Source organism: Montipora capricornis, chromosome 7 (genome assembly GCF_036669925.1).
Source record: "Montipora capricornis isolate CH-2021 chromosome 7, ASM3666992v2, whole genome shotgun sequence".
NCBI lineage: Eukaryota > Metazoa > Cnidaria > Anthozoa > Scleractinia > Acroporidae > Montipora > Montipora capricornis.
The window spans coordinates 40,020,969-40,040,285 of NC_090889.1; the positions used below are offsets into that span (position 1 = coordinate 40,020,969).

At 39.0% G+C, this 19,317-nt stretch overlaps 2 protein-coding genes across 2 annotated transcripts; both read left to right on the plus strand.

The window, feature by feature from the left end:
- Positions 1-4,334: 4,334 nt before the first annotated feature.
- Positions 4,335-10,954, plus strand: LOC138055944 (fibulin-2-like). The gene is made up of 9 exons (XM_068901804.1): positions 4,335-4,520; positions 4,912-5,026; positions 5,463-5,585; positions 6,282-6,404; positions 7,913-8,035; positions 8,323-8,445; positions 8,732-8,854; positions 10,361-10,483; positions 10,932-10,954. Exons 1-9 carry the CDS (start codon positions 4,335-4,337, stop codon positions 10,952-10,954), a joined length of 1,062 nt encoding a protein of 353 aa, XP_068757905.1.
- Positions 10,955-12,495: 1,541 nt separating this feature from the next.
- LOC138057957 (thrombospondin-type laminin G domain and EAR repeat-containing protein-like) lies at positions 12,496-18,994 on the plus strand. The gene is made up of 2 exons (XM_068903862.1): positions 12,496-12,521; positions 17,654-18,994. The coding sequence occupies exon 2, from the start codon at positions 17,752-17,754 to the stop codon at positions 18,703-18,705; it is 954 nt and encodes a 317-aa protein (XP_068759963.1). The 5' UTR covers positions 12,496-12,521; positions 17,654-17,751; the 3' UTR covers positions 18,706-18,994.
- The last annotated feature ends 323 nt before the right edge of the window (positions 18,995-19,317 follow it).

The following is a 19,317-nucleotide window of genomic DNA, read 5'->3' on the forward strand; positions in this document are numbered from 1 at the left end:
TAGTGCTGGTCGGCGAGAGACGACGGCGACCTGTACCATTTTTCCCCGGGTGAGAGAGTTAATCCATAAATCCTATAGAACGAAAAATGGTTCCGTGTCCCAGCACTAACCGCCGCTGTCGATACGCGCAAACAAACTGAAACAGATTTGTGTTCCCCACAAAATTCATCTCGCCCCTAAATATGGTCATTCAATAAAAAATTAACTACTTTTTTTGCTTAACGTAAGTTTACAGTACAATCTGATCGATCCTGAATGCTTTAACACTTTTCTGAATACGAAACACCTTTTGTGTTATTATGTTTTCAGCCTTTGTTGATGGATATCTACACCGTCAGGAGACGTCCAGCCGAGAATTCCTGAGTCGGCTTAAGCTCCTCATGGAAACAAATAGTTTTAAACTCCAGGTGAATTTTAAAAATAAGTCGAGAAGTAGGCCACTTTGTCCCATTTCCTTACTCATATGCCGCTAAACATGAATATGCCCGAGGAGGGAACAGGTGAAAATAGCCATTATATGACTTGTCAAGATAACATGACTTTTTCATTAAAATTGTCACGTAAACTTTCAGTAAAAAAAAACAAACGTCCGAACACTAAACTGAAGAAACAATTACAGTTCATGACAATTCGGAAAGGTTTAAACAGAAAAGCGCGCAAAAAAAGACGGAAACAAATAGTTTTAAACTCCAGGTGAATTTTTAAAATAAATCAAGAATTAGGCCACTTTGTTCAATAAATTGAAAAAAAGGCAGATTTTTTCAAACCTAACTGCGGCTTAAGATTAAACTTCATGTTGATACAATTGGTTGCTCTACTTAAACCAGCCGCAAACTTCAAATTTTGTTGAAACCCCTGAGAATATAAAATGCAGCGTCTGTTAAAACACTGAATTATTCTCTGCGTATCTCTAGACATGGAAATGGCATGGCCCACACAAGGAATAAAAAGACTCCCGTCAGGATGGTGATCTAATCTAAACTGAAATAACTGACGAGGTTATATCTTCATTTGGCGTTATATCTCCACTCGTCAGCCCAATTTTAATCGCAATAACTGTGGCGTCATCGGATGCCAGAAAACTGCACGCTATGTACATGAACAAATTAAGCATCCACCATAAGTACTCAGTTTCTCGACAGAACAAGCTTAAACGACGAAATCGTTTGCTCGGTATGACGCATCCAGGTAATCGTTTTCTTACATAGTAAACAACATATGTACTTTGGGCCCTGTTTCAATTTATATAGATCATTAGAAAAACAATTCCTTCAATTGTCATTACCGACTGATGAATAAATGATGCCTTCAAAAGACATTTAATATAAGGGCGGCAAACCTTTCGCGATCGACCAAGTTTTCTTAAAGTCGGCCTATCCAGCTTTATGGTGTCTGATACTCCAAACATGAGACGCTATCGCCCTTTTGTTCTCGACTGGCTGGTTATCTCCTTTCTTTGGATGGCTTGCCTTAAGATCAAAACACTTGCTAATCAAGGTGAGAAAAAAGTTCTTGTCAACATCTAATTCAGGAACTCTTATAGAGCATGGAAGCTGATGCGATTAACTATGAGAGTGTGATGTGAAGTGAAGTGCTATTTTCTACCCATGTAAACAAATGTGAGCGTTAGCCCTACTAATGGAAATGGGCCCACACAAGGGCAGAGAAAAACTCTGACCAGGGTCGGAATGCCGTGAATTTGACATCTTCAATTCCCACCACCTGCTCCCGTCTGGCCTTGTAACTCAGTCGGTAGAGCAGCGGTGATCTAACCCGAAGGTCGTGGGTTCATTTTCCACCCTGGTCATACTTTTTCTCTGTCCTTGTGTGGGCCCATTTCCATTGGTAGGACTAACGCTCACATGTTTTACATGGGTAGAAAATAGCACTTCACATCACACTCTCATAGTTAATTCAGTCTGTTGAAATATAAGTGCTACACGGCCAACGTTTGCATAAACGTAACCCCTAGTTCAAAACTAAGTTTGACAACTTTTGTAACATTGGGCATCAATTCATCAGAAGCCATTCCGTCGTAGAAATTAGATAATCAATGCTCTGGAGACAAAACGGTTTTGAAAAAGAGATTACAAGAAAAGATCATGTGTCATAAACTCCAAAGTCACGTGAATATCATTGTCTGTCGTTAATTTACTGCTTCATTTACTTCATTTGAGCAGTATGTGAAGCCCTGTCACTCCAGTTTAAGCTTGTGTCTAATGGCAAAAATCTCAAGCTTTTGAAGAGTCTTTCAAACTCGGAAGCCACAGGCATTGACAAAATCTCTGGAAATTTTTTGAAAATTGCGGTTTCTGCTATTTCTCGATCATTAACATATATATTCAAAAACGCCATCGTCTCGAGCAGCTTCTTCCCTGAAGATTGGAAAATTGCCAGAGTCTTGCTTCTTTTAAAAATAATGCCAAAAACTGCACCAGATAATAACAGACCGATCTCTATCTTGCCAGTAATAACCAAAGTAACGGAAAAAGGTATCTACGTCAAGGATGTTGGTTTCGAAGCTAATTACCGCGGGCGACTTTTCCTCGAAGCCTGGCACTCTACTTTGGACCCGAACGTTGCGAACGATCATATCAAACTTCTAGAGGCCTACAAAGGCATCGTGCGAGCATGAATTGCATGGCCACGCGCGCAAGCTTCACGCTCCGTTACTTTAAATAGCGTATGATAACGAACTTCGCTTTCATATCACTGATGAAGGCTTAAGAATTAGCTGAAATGTCTGTTGAAAAATATCAAGAGTCAGAGGCAAACCTTTTTCCACAGAACTTATGAATATGTGAGTACCTTACATCTAATAACATTCCTTCGTATCATCGATTTGGCTTCCGCAAATGTGACTCGACTACTGCAGCTCTCTTATAGATAGTTCAAACAGCTAGTATGTTAATATGGCTAGAAGAGTGCTCGACCTTGTTGTGTTCTTGGACTTAAAAAATGCGTTTTATACAGGCCGTCAATCACAGGATTCTGCTGTGCAAGTTTGAACTATATGTTATCACTGCACTTGGAGCAACCGCAAGTCAAAATCATTTTCAGTTAAATGATACAATGTCATCTGAACAGTGTCGGAAACACAAATTACCTGTGGTATTCCTCAAGGGTATATTCTTGGCCCTCTTTTCTTCCTCTTATGCGTAAATGAAATTAAGTCTAATGTAGCAAAAACAGAATATATGCAAATCCGTTCTAACTACAAGCTAAGAAACTTAGTCTCAACCGTGTATTGAAATTAATGGAGGAAAATCTGAAACAGGTTTACCATAGTAGGGTTCTTGGCAAAGAAATCGACCAGCAACTATCTTGGGACAAGGCACATTCAGAATGTTGCCAAAAGAGTTAGTTCGGGAGTAGGAGGTTTCAGGCAAATTCAGGAGTTTGTCGAGGGAGGCACTCTGCTTTAATCCAGACACACCATAATTTACTGTAGTGAAGTATGGGATAACTTAGGGAAGGGGCTAGCTAACGGGCTCCAGAAACTTCCGAATAGATCAGCTCGACTGATTAATGAATCTATTCAATGATACTCCCGCCACCGAGGCTTTAGGTCTCTTAGGCTAGGAAAATCTAGAAACTCAACGGGCTAAGCCTAAGGCAAAGCAAATGTATAAAATAGTCAATGGGTTGGCTCCTTACTGCCTTACTGATCTTTTCATAAGTAAAAATGATATATCACATCATAAACTTAGGAGATCCTTCACCTCACTGCAGATACCGCTACCCAAAAATGAATATCGAAAAAAAAAACGTTTTTGCTAGAGTGAAGCAAAATTGAGGAACTCGCTTCCTGCTACACTTCGACGGTGAATCTGACAGCCTTTCGATCTTTAATAATAAAAGTAATGCACGCACCTTTAGCTGATTTTTGCTGCTCTCCTACTATGGAGAAAGTAGAAATATTTTTAGTGAATAGAATTATTAGCTGGTAATTTATAGTAAGTACAAAAAAACAAAAAACAAACTGTAAATAATTGTAAATAGTTATGTTATTCGATTTGCTCATTTTATTGTAACCACACGCCCCTTATGGAAATCAGCTTTTAGGGATAATTATTAAGTTGACGGGGCAAGCATGTATAAAAAAAGTTTTACTTACTTACTTTACTTTACTTTACTTATTTCCCGCCAGTATTTTGTGACCTTCGGCTGTTAGCGATGTCTTCAAATTTCCTAATTTGTTTGTGTAAAATTGCAACATTTGCACTAGATATAAGCGTCAGTAGTGACCTGTGTCATTCTGCACAGATTGTTCCCCTCGAACTATCCACCTTCTTCCTCTACAAACGGGCCAATACTTTCAAGGACACGTGTTTATGAATTTCACTGTGGGAAAATACGGATGTGAACATTGGTGTCTCTTGGAAAACAAGTGTGTGTCTGTCAACATTGGTAGCGGAAAATCTCCAAGCAGCGTCATCTGTGAACTGAGTGATTCAGACCACTGTCAGCACCCGAAAGATCTCAAGCCAAGACAGGGTTGGACATACAGAGGCGCAAAGGTATCTCATGTTAAATTGAAACGATTGGGCCAGATTTCACCCCTTCTCAGCATAACTGAAGTGGTGTGGGTATTGTTTTGCTTTTGTTGTCAGGCTAAATCTCAGTTTTATCTCAGCTTTTACTTCCCGCATTAAAAGTGATTCGTTTATAGGATGTGAAACTAATTACACTCACCAATAGTGCAGCAAAACGTAGAAATGACATGGCTAATCCTATAAAACGATTTTTCGATATCTTAATCTACTACAATGTTGGGAAACGATTGAGTATATGTTAACAGGGAAGGCAAACCAAAAAGTAAGAGAAAAATCTCGCGACTCATACATTTGAGCCAAGGAACTTCGTGCTCTGAACTGAATTCGATATATTATGATTATCTTACCTCATCAGAATCCTTGCTGTTACAATCCATGCCCCAAGAATGGAAAGTGTCTTTTGGGATACACTGAGAAGAACTATGCCTGTGAGTGTCCACCGGGATTTACAGGAGAAAAGTGCGAAAACGGTAAGGACAGGCTAATGTCATCACCTTTTTTTGCTGCTTTCCTAGGAACGTACAACGTTTAAGTGTGGCAGCTATTAAGTTGAAGAAGGAAAGAGAAGGTTCTGCGAAAGCAGAAGTGACTTTAAAAATGGACTTTCATGTTCAAGTGCAAAAGCAGTTGTGTTCCTCGCTTTTAGCCGTATTGGAAATTCAATAGCCTGAGTTCATTTCGACCTTCGCTTTTTTGGCCAAAGGTTGGTCAGAAGTAACAGTCCGATATAAAATAGGATGGTATTTCTTTCGCTTTTATAGCCACATTCAAATTCAAAGTCATTGAGGCGCCTTTCAAACAGTCATCATAGTTGATGATGGTGAACAAAGATCAAAGTGAATTGCTGGATGATTTTTATCAAACTCAGTTTGAAACGTTGAGTACCTGTATCCTTTTCTCATTAAGATATCGATGAATGCAACACCGGGAGCCATGATTGCAATGAAAATGCAACTTGTACAAATACAGCTGGACACTTCAACTGTACATGCAAGCCAGGCTTTACTGGAGATGGACGGTCATGTTTAGGTACAATAGCTAATTAAGTGTGTCCTTTATTCGTATTGCCAGGAAATATCACTAGTTCATTTTGAGCTGCGAATGTTTTAACGTACTAATCGTCACAAGCATAAACTCTCATATAAGATGTGATAATAGTTTTTTTTGTGGTTGGCCACATTCGTAAGTCAAGGCCTTGTTCAAACAGTCATGCTTGTTCAGTGATGATAGTGAACGAAGATCAACTGCTGGATGATTTTTATCACAAGGCTTTGCACATCGTTAATTGAGTACCTGTATCCTTTCTTGGTATTCAGATGTCGATGAATGCAGCACCGGGATCCATGATTGCAATGAAAATGCAACTTGTACAAATACAGCTGGACACTTCAACTGCACATGTAAGCCAGGCTTTACTGGAGATGGACGGTCATGTTCAGGTACAATAGCTAATTAAGTGTGTCCTTTATTCGTATTGCCAGGAAATATCACTAGTTCATTTTGAGCTGCGAATGTTTTAACGTACTATTCGTCAGAAGCATAAACTCTCATATAAGATGTGATGATAGTTTTTTTGTGGTTGGCCACATTCCTAAGTCAAGGCCTTGTTCAAACAGTCATGCTTGTTCAGTGATGATGGTAAACAAAGATCAACTGCTGGATGATTTTTATCAAAAGGCTTTAAAAATCGTTAATTGAGTACCTGTATCCTTTCTTGGTATTCAGATGTCGATGAATGCAGCACCGGGATCCATGATTGCAATGAAAATGCAACTTGTACAAATACAGCTGGACACTTTAACTGCACATGCAAGCCAGGCTTTACTGGAGATGGACGGTCATGTTTAGGTACAATAGCTAATTAAGTGTGTCCTTTATTCGTATTGCCAGGAAATATCACTAGTTCATTTTGAGCTGCGAATGTTTTAACGTACTATTCGTCACAAGCATAAACTCTCATATAAGATGTGATGATAGTTTTTTTTGTGGTTGGCCACATTCGTAAGTCAAGGCCTTGTTCAAACAGTCATGCTTGTTCAGTGATGATGGTGAACGAAGATCAACTGCTGGATGATTTTTATCAAAAGGCTTTAAAAATCGTTAATTGAGTACCTGTATCCTTTCTTGGTATTCAGATGTCGATGAATGCAGCACCGGGATCCATGATTGCAATGAAAATGCAACTTGTACAAATACAGCTGGACACTTCAACTGCACATGCAAGCCAGGCTTTACTGGAGATGGACGGTCATGTTCAGGTACAATAGCTAATTAAGTGTGTCCTTTATTCGTATTGCCAGGAAATATCACTAGTCATTTTGAGCTGCGAATGTTTTAACGTACTATTCGTCAGAAGCATAAACTCTCATATAAGATGTGATGATAGTTTTTTTTGTGGTTGGCCACATTCCTAAGTCAAGGCCTTGTTCAAACAGTCATGCTTGTTCAGTGATGATCGTGAACAAAGATCAACTGCTGGATGATTTTTATAAAAAGGCTTTAAAAATCGTTAATTGAGTACCTGTATCCTTTCTTGGTATTCAGATGTCGATGAATGCAGCACCGGGATCCATGATTGCAATGAAAGTGCAACTTGTACAAATACAGCTGGAAACTTCAACTGCACATGCAAGCCAGGCTTTACTGGAGATGGACGGTCATGTTCAGGTACAATAGCTAAGTGTTACCTTTATTTGTATTGCCAGGAAATATCACTAGTTCATTTTGAGCCGCGAATTTTTTAACGTACTATTCGTCAGAAGCATAAACTCTCATATAAGATGTGATGATAGTTTTTTTTGTGGTTGGCCACATTCTTAAGTCAAGGCCTTGTTTAAACAGTCATGCTTGTTCAGTGATGATGGTGAACGAAGATCAACTGCTGGATGATTTTTATGAAAAGGCTTTAAAAATCGTTAATTGAGTACCTGTATCCTTTTTTGGTATTCAGATGTCGATGAATGCAGCACCAGGATCCATGATTGCAATGAAAATGCAGCTTGTACAAATACAGCTGGAAACTTTAACTGCACATGCAAGCCAGGCTTTACTGGAGATGGACGGTCATGTTTAGGTACAATAGCTAAGTGTTACCTTTATTTGTATTGCCAGGAAAGATCACTACTTTATTTTGAGCCGCGAATTTTTTAACGTACTATTCGTCAGAAGCATCAAATCTCATATAAGATGAGATGATAGTTTTTTTTGTGGTTGGCCACATTCGTAAGTCAAGGCCTTTTTCAAACAGTCATGCTTGTTCAGTGATGATAGTGAACGAAGATCAACTGCTGGATGATTTTTATCAAAAGGCTTTTAAAATCGTTAATTGAGTACCTGTATCCTTTCTTGGTATTCAGATGTCGATGAATGCAGCACCGGGATCCATGATTGCAATGAAAATGCAACTTGTACAAATACAGCTGGACACTTTAACTGCACATGCAAGCCAGGCTTTACTGGAGATGGACGGTCATGTTTAGGTACAATAGCTAATTAAGTGTTACCTTTATTTGTATTGCCAGGAAAGATCACTACTTTATTTTGAGCCGCGAATTTTTTAACTTACTATTCGTCACAAGCATCAAATCTCATATAAGATGAGATGATAGTTTTTTTTGTGGTTGGCCACATTCGTAAGTGAAGGCCTTTTTCAAACAGTCATGCTTGTTCAGTGATGATAGTGAACGAAGATCAACTGCTGGATGATTTTTGTCAAAAGGCTTTGCACATCGTTAATTGAGTACCTGTATCCTTTCTTGGTATTCAGATGTCGATGAATGCAGCACCGGGATCCATGATTGCAATGAAAATGCAAGTTGTACAAATACAGCTGGACACTTTAATTGCACATGCAAGCCAGGCTTTACTGGAGATGGACGATCATGTTTAGGTACAATAGCTAATTAAGTGTGTCCTTTATTCGTATTGCCAGGAAATATCACTAGTTCATTTTGAGCTGCGAATGTTTTAACGTACTATTCGCCAGAAGCATAAACTCTCATATAAGATGTGATGATAGTTTTTTTGTGGTTGGCCACATTCGTAAGTCAAGGCCTTGTTCAAACAGTCATGCTAGTTCAGTGATGATGGTAAACGAAGATTAACTGCTGGATGATTTTTATCAAAAGGCTTTAAACATCGTTAATTGAGTACGTGTATCCTTTCTTGGTATTCAGATGTCGATGAATGCAGGACCGGGATCCATGATTGCAATGAAAATGCAACTTGTACAAATACAGCTGGACACTTTAACTGCACATGCAAGCCAGGCTTTACTGGAGATGGACGGTCATGTTTAGGTACAATAGCTAATTAAGTGTTACCTTTATTTGTATTGCCAGGAAAGATCACTACTTTATTTTGAGCCGCGAATTTTTTAACTTACTATTCGTCACAAGCATCAAATCTCATATAAGATGAGATGATAGTTTTTTTTGTGGTTGGCCACATTCCTAAGTCAAGGCCTTGTTCAAACAGTCATGCTTGTTCAGTGATGATAGTGAACGAAGATCAACTGCTGGATGATTTTTGTCAAAAGGCTTTGCACATCGTTAATTGAGTACCTGTATCCTTTCTTGGTATTCAGATGTCGATGAATGCAGCACCGGTATCCATGATTGCAATGAAAATGCAGCTTGTACAAATACAGCTGGAAACTTTAACTGCACATGCAAGCCAGGCTTTACTGGAGATGGACGGTCATGTTCAGGTACAATAGCTAAGTGTTACCTTTATTTGTATTGCCAGGATATATGACTAGTTCATTTTGAGCCGCGAATTTTTTAACGTCCTATTTGTCACAAGCATAAACTCTCATATAAGATGTGATGATAGTTTTTTTTGTGGTTGGCCACATTCGTAAGTCAAGGCCTTGTTTAAACAGTCATGCTTGTTTAGTGATGATGGTGAACGAAGATCAACTGCTGGATGATTTTTATCAAAAGGCTTTTAAAATCGTTAATTGAGTACCTGTATCCTTTCTTGGTATTCAGATGTCGATGAATGCAGCACCGGGATCCATGATTGCAATGAAAATGCAGCTTGTACAAATACAGCTGGAAACTTCAACTGCACATGCAAGCCAGGCTTTACTGGAGATGGACGGTCATGTTTAGGTACAATAGCTAAGTGTTACCTTTATTTGTATTGCCAGGAAATATGACTAGTTCATTTTGAGCCGCGAATTTTTTAACGTACTATTCGTCAGAAGCATAAACTCTCGTATAAGATGTGATGATAGTTTTTTTTTGTGGTTGGCCACATGCGTAAGTCAAGGCCTTGTTCAAACAGTCATGCTTGTTCAGTGATGATGGTGAACGAAAATCAACTGCTGGATGATATTTATCACAAGGCTTTAAACATCGTTAATTGAGTACCTGTATCCTTTCTTGGTATTCAGATGTCGATGAATGCAGCACCGGGATCCATGATTGCAATGAAAATGCAGCTTGTACAAATACAGCTGGAAACTTTAACTGCACATGCAAGCCAGGCTTTACTGGAGATGGACGGTCATGTTCAGGTACAATAGCTAAGTGTTACCTTTATTCGTATTGCCAGGAAATATCACTAGTTCATTTTGAGCCGCGAATTTTTTAACGTACTATTCGTCAGAAGCATAAACTCTCATATAAGATGTGATGATAGTTCTTTTTGTGGTTGGCCACATTCGTAAGTCAAGGCCTTGTTCAAACAGTCATGCTTGTTCAGTGATGATGGTGAACGAAAATCAACTGCTGGATGATTTTTATCACAAGGCTTTAAACATCGTTAATTGAGTACCTGTATCCTTTCTTGGTATTCAGATGTCGATGAATGCAGCACCGGGATCCATGATTGCAATGAAAATGCAACTTGTACAAATACAGCTGGACACTTCAATTGCACATGCAAGCCAGGCTTTACTGGAGATGGACGGTCATGTTCAGGTACAATAGTTAATTAAGTGTGTCCTTTATTTGTATTGCCAAGAAATATCACTAGTTCATTTTAAGCTGCGAATGTTTTAACGTACTATTCGTCAGAAGCATAAACTCTCATATAAGATGTGATAATAGTTTTTTTTGTGGTTGGCCACATTCGTAAGTCAAGGCCTTGTTCAAACAGTCATGCTTGTTCAGTGATGATGGTGAACGAAGATCAACTGCTGGATGATTTTTATCAAAAGGCTTTAAAAATCGTTAATTGAGTACCTGTATCCTTTCTTGGTATTCAGATGTCGATGAATGCAGCACCGGTATACATGATTGCAATGAAAATGCAGCTTGTACAAATACAGCTGGAAACTTCAACTGCACATGCAAGCCAGGCTTTACTGGAGATGGACGGTCATGTTCAGGTACAATAGCTAAGTGTTACCTTTATTTGTATTGCCAGGAAATATCACTAGTTCATTTTGAGCCGCGAATTTTTTAACGTACTATTCATCAGAATCATAAACTCTGATATAAGATGTGATGATAGTTTTTTTTGTGGTTGGCCACATTCGTAAGTCAAGGCCTTGTTCAAACAGTCATGCTTGTTCAGTTATGATGGTGAACCAAGATCAACTGCTAGATGATTTTTATCAAAAGGCTTTAAAAATCGTTAATTGAGTATCTGTATCCTTTCTTGGTATTCAGATGTCGATGAATGCAGCACCGGTATCCATGATTGCAATGAAAATGCAGCTTGTACAAATACAGCTGGAAACTTCAACTGCACATGCAAGCCAGGCTTTACTGGAGATGGACGGTCATGTTCAGGTACAATAGCTAAGTGTTACCTTTATTTGTATTGCCAGGAAATATCACTAGTTCATTTTGAGCCGCGAATTTTTTAACGTACTATTCGTCAGAAGCATAAACTCTCATAGAAGATGTGATGATAGTTTTTTTTGTGGTTGGCCACATTCGTAAGTCAAGGCCTTGTTCAAACAGTCATGCCTGTTCAGTTATGATGGTGAACCAAGATCAACTGCTGGATGATTTTTATCAAAAGGCTTTAAAAATCGTTAATTGAGTACCTGTATCCTTTCTTGGTATTCAGATGTCGATGAATGCAGCACCGGGATCCATGATTGCAATGAAAATGCAGCTTGTACAAATACAGCTGGAAACTTCAACTGCACATGCAAGCCAGGCTTTACTGGAGATGGACGGTCATGTTCAGGTACAATAGCTAATTAAGTTTGTCCTTTATTCGTATTGCCAAGAAATATCACTAGTTCATTTTGAGCTGCGAATGTTTTAACGTACTATTCGTCAGAAGCATAAACTCTCATATAAGATGTGATGATAGTTTTTTTTGTGGTTGGCCACATTCCTAAGTCAAGGCCTTGTTCAAACAGTCATGCTTGTTCAGTGATGATGGTGAACGAAGATCAACTGCTGGATGATTTTTATCAAAAGGCTTTAAAAATCGTTAATTGAGTACCTGTATCCTTTCTTGGTATTCAGATGTCGATGAATGCAGCACCGGTATCCATGATTGCAATGAAAATGCAGCTTGTACAAATACAGCTGGAAACTTCAACTGCACATGCAAGCCAGGCTTTACTGGAGATGGACGGTCATGTTCAGGTACAATAGCTAAGTGTTACCTTTATTTGTATTGCCAGGAAATATCACTAGTTCATTTTGAGCCGCGAATTTTTTAACGTACTATTCGTCAGAAGCATAAACTCTCATATAAGATGTGATGATAATTTTTTTTGTGGTTGGCCACATTCGTAAGTCAAGGCCTTGTTCAAACAGTCATGCCTGTTCAGTTATGATGGTGAACCAAGATCAACTGCTGGATGATTTTTATCAAAAGGCTTTAAAAATCGTTAATTGAGTACCTGTATCCTTTCTTGGTATTCAGATGTCGATGAATGCAGCACCGGGAACCATGATTGCAATGAAAATGCAACTTGTGTAAATACGGCTGGAAACTTCAACTGCACATGCAAGCCAGGCTTTACTGGAGATGGACGGTCATGTTCAGGTACAATAGCAGTGGTGTTCCTTTTATTCGTATTGGAAATATCACTAGTTCGTTTAGAGCTGAGCCATTATTTTTTGTCAGAAACAAAAGGGGTGCACTGTAGTAGGACAATTCAAAGCATTCAAATTAAAGTATCGTGTACTGTGACGAGTTTTCCGGAGACCGATACAACATGGGCTTGTCGTAGACCACTCTTGTCGCCGCGTCTGATTTAAGCTTTGTTAACTCCTCCTACAAGCTAGTGTGAGGTATGGGTGTATCCATGAGATGAGGTCACAACTTGCTAAATAAATGTTCTTCAAAAAAGGAATGCAAACCAGTTTCTTAGGTCAATCAAGGTTTATTTAGTAAGCCCAATAATACACGCATTGATTTCTCACCTTATGATCTCCTAGAGGCCGAACGCAAAGCTGACGTCATCATGAAAACTTTTAATTCTTTATTTTATAAATGTAATAATTAACAAATCGAAAGGGGTTCAGCGTTCTCTGTACTCTTATCGACAATGATATTCGTCATCACGGTGGTCAAAATGTTGTGGACTCACGAGGCGCAGCCAACGCCGAACCACTTTCGATTTGTTTTTTACCGCAATATTCAATGCCAAAGAAAGTGTTTCTTTCTGAGGGAGAGCAAACTCATGACACAAAGAAAGAGCAAGCGTTGTCTATAACTTTCTCGCAATACGATTGGTTTATTTCCCAAAATGAGGGTTCCTGATTGGCTATTACATTGCGTGACAAATTGACGCGAGCATGACGCGAGCAGCGTTGTCTAGACTCTTATCGACAACGGCCAATTAGCCAATCCGATTGCGAGATTACAAGCAATTGTGGTAAAAAATATATTTTTTTGCCGTGCGTATGTTTAGTGATAGATCGCAGATGGCGTCAAAATGTGGTAAGAACATCAGTGACACTCGGCTGCACTTTTTTGTCCTTACCACATTTTGCCGTCGTCTGTGATCTATTAGGCTGATTTAGCAACAGAACGGGAACGTCAGTGGCTAGTGCGCGCGCAGAAAAAACACCGATGAGAATTCAGAATAGAATAGACTCCACTCTTTTCTTCTCTATTCTAAATTCTCATTGGCAAAAAGGAATCTATTTGTTAAATAGACCCATTCCTCTCATAAGCTCGGCCGCTGGACAATCAACTGCCAACGGCGCATTTTGCTAATGGTAAGTTCCTACTGAGTCCCTGGTAGTTGCAGTCCTCTGTGGGGGCAAACAGACAAAATCGTAATTTCGATATAAAGTGCAAAACTAGCTGTTAGCGCCCACCGTAAAAGGACTTGAACTACTCAGGAATCACTAGGAATCAAACATTAGGAAAATGAGAATTCGGGAAACTTAATGCAACTTGTGCGGCCTGTTTAGAGCAAAATCACAAGGAGTTAAAGTGCTACTATGTTCAAAAAATCACTTCCCTTTTTTTCAAATTTTAAAAGTGTGTTTGGAAAATTTTAAAAATTTTGTCCAAAGGCTGTTTACTTTGAGTGAAAGTTTTGGATTTCAAGGTCCGCCATATTACTCACGTTCAAAACTGACTGATTGGACCTGAGAGGGTTGGATCTAGGGAAAAGTGACGTCATTTACTCACAACATTAAAATTTTATGTGAAAATGTTGAAGGGCCGCAGCCAGGATGAAACATAGTTAAAATTTAAAAAACGATCTCTGGCTAAAATGATTAAAAACTACGAGCTTTCGACTGCCCGAACTGCAGTCTTCGACGGGTAAAATGAATGATAAGAAATCGATGAGAAAATTTAAATAAAAACGTACATGAGAATGTAGAAAATTTATGAATATTTGTCAAAAATAATGTTGTATTGTCCAGGTAAAGGGCACGAATTGTTATCTGCGTTAGGTGTCACTGTGTTATGCCACGCTTCTAATGTTTTTCTCGTTCTAAAAGTGCCTTTGTCAATAACTGACGCATTTTCGAAATCAATGGCGTGGTTGTTGGACCAAGCGTGATTAGCAATTATAGAGCCTTTGGCCGCAGTTTTGGTGTTTCTTAAATGTTCTTTTTTTCGCGTATTAAAAGCTCTGCCGGTTTCCCCAATATAACACCACCAACAATTTGTACAGGGAATTTTATAACGACGTCGGTCTGCGATTCCATCGAAGGTCGGAATTTCGGTACTGGGAACTGTTGTTGTAGAGTGGTTGGTGAATGGTTTGTTTACAACCGTGACATCGTGTTTTTTGAGGATGCGTGTCAAAGGCTCAGTTACTCCTTTGATGTAAGGGAGAGAAGCGAAAGACTTGCGTGACTCGGTTGGTTCAACCATCTTGAAAAACATTCCAACGAGTTCCTCCGGGGATACATTTGTTGTAGAAGCTCGAGTCTTTCTAGCGTGTATGCTTTTGATAAAGCTAGATGGATAACCGTTGGACTCCAGAGCTGCCTGGACGTAATTAAGTTCCCGTTTTTTTCCTTCAGAAGAATTGGGTAGATTTAGAGCCCTGTGCAGGAGACTTGATGCTGTGCTGACCTTGTGTTGCCTGTTGTGATGGGAATTAAAATCTAAGTATCTGTCTGTATGGGTGGGCTTTCTGTAAACATTAACAACGATGACTCCATTTCTTCGGGAGACCAGAGTGTCGAGAAAGGAGATGCTTCCGTTACATTCGGTCTCAATGGTAAACGAGATGTTAGGGTCAATTAAATTTAATGTGTCATGGAAGGCTGAGACGTCGTTCTTCCCAATGATGCAAAAACTATCGTCCACGTACCTTTTCCAAATTTTGGGGCGAACGAATGACATACTTATTGCGGACTCTTCGATCTCCTCCATGCAAAGATTAGCCACAACGGGGCTGACAGGACTGCCCATCACACAGCCATGGACTTGTTTATAAATTCTGTCGTTGAACATAAAATAGTTGTTGGACAAGGTGAATTGAAGAAGTTTAGTGATGTCATCGATGTCCAAATTTGTCCTTGAAGGAAGGGTGGCATCTTGTTCAAGTTTCTTTTTTATGTACACACAAGCTTTATCTACAGGGATTGCGGTGAAGAGTGATACAATATCAAAAGAGACCAAAATTTCATTATCATCAATCTCGATATCGGATAATTCTTTGGAAAACTGCAAGGAGTTGGCAACAGAGTATCCGTTGCGATTCTGAAGCGGAGAAAGGATATCCGTTAGAAATTTGGATGTGTTGTATAGTGCTGAGCCAATACAGGTGACGATGGGCCTCAGGGGATTCCCTTCTTTATGGTTCTTAACAGAACCGCGAATCGCTGGTGGTGTGCCGTCAGTTGAGTGAAGTTTGCGGTATGTTGGTTCATCTATTTTTTGCTGTCTCTTTAAAGAGAGGAGCATAGCGTTCAATTCAAGTTCGATTCGGCGGAAAGGAGATGTGGAAATTACTTCATAGGTGGATCTGTCGTTGAGTAAGGTTTCCATCTTGTTGTCATAGTCAGATCTATCCATGACAACAAAACAATTCCCCTTGTCGGCCTTCATTACGACTCTGGACTGGTCTTTCTTGAGATTGTTTAAGGCTTTTCTTTCTTCTTTGGAAACATTATTGTGTGCCGGTAGTCGTGCCCTGTGAAGAACGGCAGCAGAACTTGTTCTGACCGCATCTTTGGAATCATCAGGCAGGTGGCGGATGGCAGCTTCAATTTCAGCAACGATGTCCTTATGTGGTATGATAGTTGGCGTTGGGGCAAATTTGGGGCCTTTCTCCAAGAGAGATCGTTCCTCTGGTAAAAGTGGTTTCGTGGAGAGGTTCACAACCCAGTTGTTCTTGTCGATGTCAGCTTTTTGAGAACCCCTGGTGTTCAAATTAGCGAGTTTTTTGGCATGTCTGGCATTGATGTTATTGTGAAAAGATGTTGCTCTGCTTTTCAGGAACGACATTAAAGTCGAAAAGGTGTCCTCGTTGATCAGAGAAGACAGTTCACACTTGGTATTTTTAATGTTGTCGTTAAGCTCGTAGTTTTTAATCATTTTAGCCAGAGATCGTTTTTTAAATTTAAATTAAAATTTTAACGTGTAAATGCAGCTTCTTGTGTATGCAAAACACGAGTTCAAAAGTCTGAAAACCAAAAACTCCAGTCCTGCATATTAATTTTGCGGCGTCAGTACACACGCATTGCATTCTTAAACTGGTGAGCCTTTGACGTCATTTTCTCCTCAATCCAGCTCTCTCAAGAACTTAAGTTAGTAATAGCTGACCATTGAATAAGAAATTTTTTAGTTAAAAAAAACCAGGGGTCTTTTTGAAATAAAGGCTTAGAACTTTGGTTGGTTAGTGTTTAGCTAACATAGTTCTGAAATCTGAAATCCGTCATTTTCTCCTCGATCCAGCTCTCTCGAGATTTTAAAGTTAGTAATGGTGGACCATTAAGTAAGAAAATTCCAGTTAAAATAAACAGGTGTCTTTTTGAAATCCAGGCTTAAACTTGGGTCAATTAGTGGTAAGTTAACATAATTTTGAAATCCAAAGAAAAAAAAAGAATTGATTTTTTGGCCATTGTAGCACTTTAACGCAAAATATATGTCAACGGCAAATCCTAATCTTTCACGTCAGGACTGCTTTAACGCGAAAAACGTATACATTGTAAAGCAAGCTAACAATGTTCATCCGCGTACGTGACACTGACGCCATTTACTGGTCAGTAAATGAAACGAAAAAAATCACATCTGGGGTTCTTCCCGAAACGAATGAAACACTTTCGAAATCGTGCTAAAGCTAAAAATAAAAACTTTAAAAAAAAGTTTATTTCTAAGAGCAAACTTGGCTTGTGGAAAAAAACGTTTTCATGTTATCCTAGCTATTTAATATTGTATGGGTAATGCCCTAGCGACACAGCCATATTCTTTTATTCATCAAGGTTTTTACAACTGCAAATTGATTCCGATTTAAGAAATTATTAAGACCTGCACTGATGCCATTTACAAATTAATGAGTAACACGAAAAAATAAAGCCCGAGTATCTTCCTGAAACGAGGGAAGCACTTTCGAAATCGTACCTATAGTGAAAAGTAACCATTTTTGAAAAAAAAAGTTTTCTTCGCGCAAATTGAACATGGGAAATATCACTGTATATTTAATATTGTGCAGACGTTTAAAATAATGAAACATTTCTTTTATTTATCAATTGAAGATTGTACCGGCAAATTGAATAACTTCAAAAAATATCAAGACCTGCCAACACCGTCAGCCCAGGATGTTGAAGTGTTCACCATTGATGGAAGTTTGTTTATGGCCTTCGCTCAGTATCGTGAGGGTACCGAAGGTAATTATAATTACAAGGTGGGTTCTTGCATCTACAAACTAAACGAGTCGGCTGGAAATTTTACGCTTCACCAGACCATAAACACCAATGGAGCATACGACATCGAATACTTTATGATCGCTGATAAACATTACATTGCTATCGCCAATCGTCGGGATGGTAGTAAAAAACTAAATTCTTCCGTTTTCCAGTGGAATGGACACAGTTTCGAGCTTTGGCAGAACATTTTAACATCCGGAGCAACCAGTTTTAACTTCTTTAAAATTCACTCGGAACTGTTCCTTGCAGTCACGAATTTTTTCGATGGACGTACTTTCCGTATAAACCCATCCATCTACAAGTGGAAGGACAATAAGTTTGAGGAGTTTCAGGACCTAAGAACAGGATTAGCTTTCGCAAGTACAGTATTGACAATACACAATGAAACATTTATTGTTTTTCCAAATCGGCACAATTCCAATTCTTCAGACGTGATGAAATGGTCGGGGAAGAAATTTGTCGACACGAAATTCCGTCAGAGCTTTGGCCGCCTTCGCGTCTGGAATCTCAAGTCCTTCACAATCAACGATACTGTATTCCTTGCATTAGCAAATGGGTCTCAGGGAATTGTGATTTACATGTGGAACGGTGAAAATTTTGTTAATGTGAATCAAACTCTTTCAAAAACACATCGTGTTTGGGGCTTGCATACGTTTACGATGTGTGGTCAAACGTTCCTGTGCGCGACCAAATATGAACACGAGGTGTTGGTTTTGTATGTGCACTCGGAATCTGAGTTCATGGTGAAGTATCAAGAGCTTCCACAGCACTACAAACCAACAGATGTCAAGTCAGTCGAGTATAAAGGTCACACTTACCTAGCAGTAGCAAACGAAGAAGGTTACAGCGCCGTGTATAAGTCAGGTCTAAAGTGGTTCTAAGATAAAATATTAAATGTAAAAAGGCTTTGGAGTGGAAGATGTCAAAGATTTATCAAATAGGACAACTAAACTTCATGGTGAACTAAATTATATCTTCGTCAGTCATGAAAATCAACTGATAATTTGAAGCTGCTTTTTGTGCCCTCGACACTTGGCTTTTAATTCCAAACGCGGACTCACACAAATAATTTCATTTGAAGGATTTCTTAATCTAGATCAGGTAAATTGGCTTATTTTAAGTTGTTACCGTTGTAGTTTTTTCTTCGTTGAACAATTTTTTCTGAGAAATGGTATCATAACCAACTTATAAGTTCTTTCAAGTGGTCAGTCTGCGTTCAGGTTAGGTTTGGTTGCTCCCCCCTGAAATATTAACTTTGCACGTTTGTGTGTGAAGAAAGTCAAGGCTTTTTTTAAGTGGAGATCTTTTTACGTGCGATAATGATAATTTTATCGGGTTTTTTTGGTCATTTTGACCTATCGCAAAGTCTTAGATGGAAATATTCTTAAACTTGATTTCTATTTATGAACAATCGCTTTGACGTTTTTGCTTAATTCCTCCACTGAACACTATAATTAAACAAATAATCACCGTTCACATGCATGGTTCACTTT

What these genes read in the sequence shown, in the direction of transcription:
- LOC138055944 (XM_068901804.1), top strand. Translation starts at nt 4,335, where the DNA reads ATGAATTTCACTGTGGGAAAATACGGATGTGAACATTGGTGTCTCTTG. An exon ending in AGATGGACGATCATGTTTAG is followed by an intron (nt 8,446 to 8,731) that starts GTACAATAGCTA and finishes CTTGGTATTCAG; the next exon opens with ATGTCGATGAATGCAGGACC. An exon ending in AGATGGACGGTCATGTTTAG is followed by an intron (nt 8,855 to 10,360) that starts GTACAATAGCTA and finishes CTTGGTATTCAG; the next exon opens with ATGTCGATGAATGCAGCACC.
- LOC138057957 (XM_068903862.1), top strand. Translation starts at nt 17,752, where the DNA reads ATGGCCTTCGCTCAGTATCGTGAGGGTACCGAAGGTAATTATAATTAC.